Source organism: Terrapene carolina, unplaced genomic scaffold (assembly GCF_002925995.2).
Source record: "Terrapene carolina triunguis isolate 2854851 unplaced genomic scaffold, T_m_triunguis-2.0 Scaffold114, whole genome shotgun sequence".
Lineage (NCBI taxonomy): Eukaryota > Metazoa > Chordata > Testudines > Emydidae > Terrapene > Terrapene triunguis.
The window spans coordinates 90,101-93,236 of record NW_020664465.1 but is presented as its reverse complement, the minus strand read 5'-3'; the positions used below and the strand labels follow the sequence as shown (position 1 = coordinate 93,236).

General features: G+C 47.5%; 1 protein-coding gene across 1 annotated transcript; it reads left to right on the top strand.

Moving 5' to 3' along the window:
* The first annotated feature begins 1,087 nt into the window (after positions 1-1,087).
* LOC112118117 (olfactory receptor 5A1-like) lies at positions 1,088-2,059 on the top strand. The gene has a single exon (XM_024216304.1). It carries the CDS (start codon positions 1,088-1,090, stop codon positions 2,057-2,059), a length of 972 nt encoding a protein of 323 aa, XP_024072072.1.
* The last annotated feature ends 1,077 nt before the right edge of the window (positions 2,060-3,136 follow it).

Sequence of the window (3,136 nt, the reverse complement as noted above, 5' to 3'; positions counted from 1 at the left end):
AAGAACTATTTGGAGCAATGTGAACTTTTTAAGTTAATTGGGTTTCCCAGGAAATCTCTAGGCAGAGGGGTATGCTAATGTAACCCCCCACTCAGAGAAGAGGTGACCCTTTCTCTGCAGATCAGCTGTTATATGATGACAGGTCAAAGACCCAAACTGTATAAAGAAGTGACTCATAGATGCATGGGTGTACTTGTTCTGAGCCAAGGCAGTTATGAATTTGTAAGCACAAAAAACCCCCACAACCCCTCAGTGGTGTTTGAAGGACCGGCCAGAGCCCTGGTTGGAGTTGGGATGGTCTCTAGTGAGGTCATTAGCAGGTGTGTAGCTTCTTTTATGGGTTCAAAAAAGCACTAGATAAGTTCATGGAGGATAGATCCATTAATGGCTATTAGCCAGAATAGGCAGGGATGGTGTCCCTAGCCTGTGTTTGCCAGAAGCTGGGAATTGGTGACAGGGGATGAATCACTTGATGATTGATGTTCTGTTCATTCCCGCTGAAGAACCTGACATTGGCCACTGTCAGAAGACAGGATACTGGACTAGATGAACCTTTGGTCTGACCCAGTATGGCCGTTCTTATCTTCTAAGTGTTTTTATATATTTTCTCTGTAATGCTTTCACCTTCAGAATCAATGCACCTGCTTAGAAAGGGTGGTGTGGTAATTGAACAGTGAGCAATTATACTGTTTATAGCTTCTGAGGAAGGAAAGCAAAGCAGGCCTGGTGAGGCAGATGGTTTTGCTGGGGAATTCACAGCACAGTCAGGGAACTGTGCAGCCTGGAAATATGCTGGGGGTCAGGAGGGAGGGAGTCACAAGTCTCTGCCCAAGAGAGAGGAGCCAGGAGCCATAGAGAGGGTGCCCCCGCTGGACCACAGATGGGAATGAACTGTATCAAAGTGCACTTGGGGCCGAAGTGTAGAATACCTCAGGTGCTGGCCCCTGTGCACAGGGGTGAATTTCACCAAACGAGTCAGGCCAGAATCTAGCCCTTACTGAGGGATGAGTAAACACAGAGTAAGAACTTCAGATTTGTCTCTGTAATACTTGCATTATCATGATGTTTTTCTCCAGCTAAATCCTATATGGCAAAGCTCCTCCCATGGAATGAAACATCGGTCACGGAATTCATACTGCTGGGATTTTCAGAGAGCCATGAAGTACAGCTCCTACTCTTTGCGTTGTTTTTACTTTTCTACCTCGTAGCCCTGGCGGGAAACACTCTCCTGCTCATCACACTGGCTGCTGAGTGGAGCCTTCATACCCCCATGTACTTTTTCCTGGGTAACCTCTCCTTCCTGGAGATCTGCTACACAACCAACATATTCCCCTGTATGTTAGCCAGCTTCCTTGCTGAGGCAAAATCGATTTCTTTCAGTGGCTGTATGGCCCAGTTTTATCTGTTCGGTTCCTTGGGTGGCACCGAATGTCTCCTCCTGTCCGTGATGTCGTACGACCGGTATCTAGCCATATGCAATCCGCTCCGCTATGCAACTGTTATGAGCAGGGGCGTGTGCCTTTGCCTGGCAGCTGCCTCCTGGATCAGTGGCTTTGTGATTTCCTTGGTGAGCATTCTGTTCATGATGAGCTTAACATTCTGCGGCCCCAATGAAATAGATCATTTCTTCTGTGATTTCACCCCGCTCCTGAGGCTGGCCTGCTCAGATACTTACCTTTTCGAAAAGGTCTCCTTCTTCTTGTCTTCCACTCTGACACTGGTCCCCTTTTTGTTAACCGTGGTGTCCTATATTTATATCCTATCTGCCATCCTCAACCGCCCGTCCACCGCCAGGTCACAAAAGGCCATTTCCACTTGCTCATCTCACCTTATAGTAGTCACTACATTCTATGGGACTCTGATTGCTATGTACGTGGTACCAGCTGCTGACCACTCCCTAGATCTGAATAAAGTCTTCTCCATCTTCTATACCATGATGACCCCCATGGCGAATCCCCTCATATATAGTCTGAGGAACAGGGAAGTACGCAAAGCCCTGAAGAGGCTGGTAGGTAGAAAATTTGCTTCTTGTTGGAAAGAAAAGAGTGGGAAGATGTGACTGCCCAAAATGGTATTGTGTCCTTTATTCTTAATTAGACATTTAACTCCATGAAGGCAGGAATATTTCTGTTGGTTATAACACAGTAGTTGGCTGGGAGTATAGGAAATATGTGTTCAGTTCTTAGATCTGTCACTGACTCACTGTGTGACCTTTGGTATTTCAAATAACCTCTCTATGACTCAGTTTCCTCCTCTATAATACTGCCTTATTCCTTTAATAGTTATCTGACACCTGTAACAAAGTGGGGGTGGTGTTTTTAATGTTTTGTCTGACTAGTGTGTGTGCCTCAGTTTCCCCTGTGTGTTACCCCAGTATCTATGTGGTGGGACAAGGGTGTGTTGATCATTGCAGTGATGCCTAGCGGGCCGGTGTGACTGTCATCTGGCTGCCTGGGCACAGACAATGGCTGACACTCTGTATCCTGGCAACTCTGCAAGAGCCAGCTGGAGGTGTTGGAGAACAAAGCGAGAAGTGGAAGCCAGGTGACCAGTTTGCCCGGGAAAGAGACAAAGGATGGAGGAGGGGCAACTGGACATGACTGAGGGTGGGCTGCTGGAAGTGAGTCAGTCTCCTTTTGGGACTCAGGGGGGAGAGCCCAGGGCTCTGGATTCCCCAAGATGGACTTTGCTGAGCTTCTGTGCTAACAATATCTTTTCTATGCTGTGTCCCAGTTGACTAATAAACCCTTCTGTTTTACAATGCTGGCTGAGAGTCACTACTGACTGAAAAGTTGGGGCGCGCAGCCTGACTGAGGGGGGTGTTGTAAGGCTTACCCTGGTATCTCATTCAGGCAGACTCACTGTGGGGATCTCACAGTGCAAAAAGAAGAGTGCTGAACGCTCTGAGGTCAGACCCAGGAGGCGCTGAAACCAAGGAGGCTTGCCCCAGTGAGAGTGTGCTCGGAGGGGTTGTCACACTACACCAGAGGGGTCCCATCTGAACTTCATTCTAATGGTTCCAAGAGCACCGAGGCTGCACACTCCATGACAACACCACGATATAGGCATCTTAGTGCGATAGATAGATAGATAGATAGATAGATAGATAGATAGATAGATAGATAGATAGATAGAT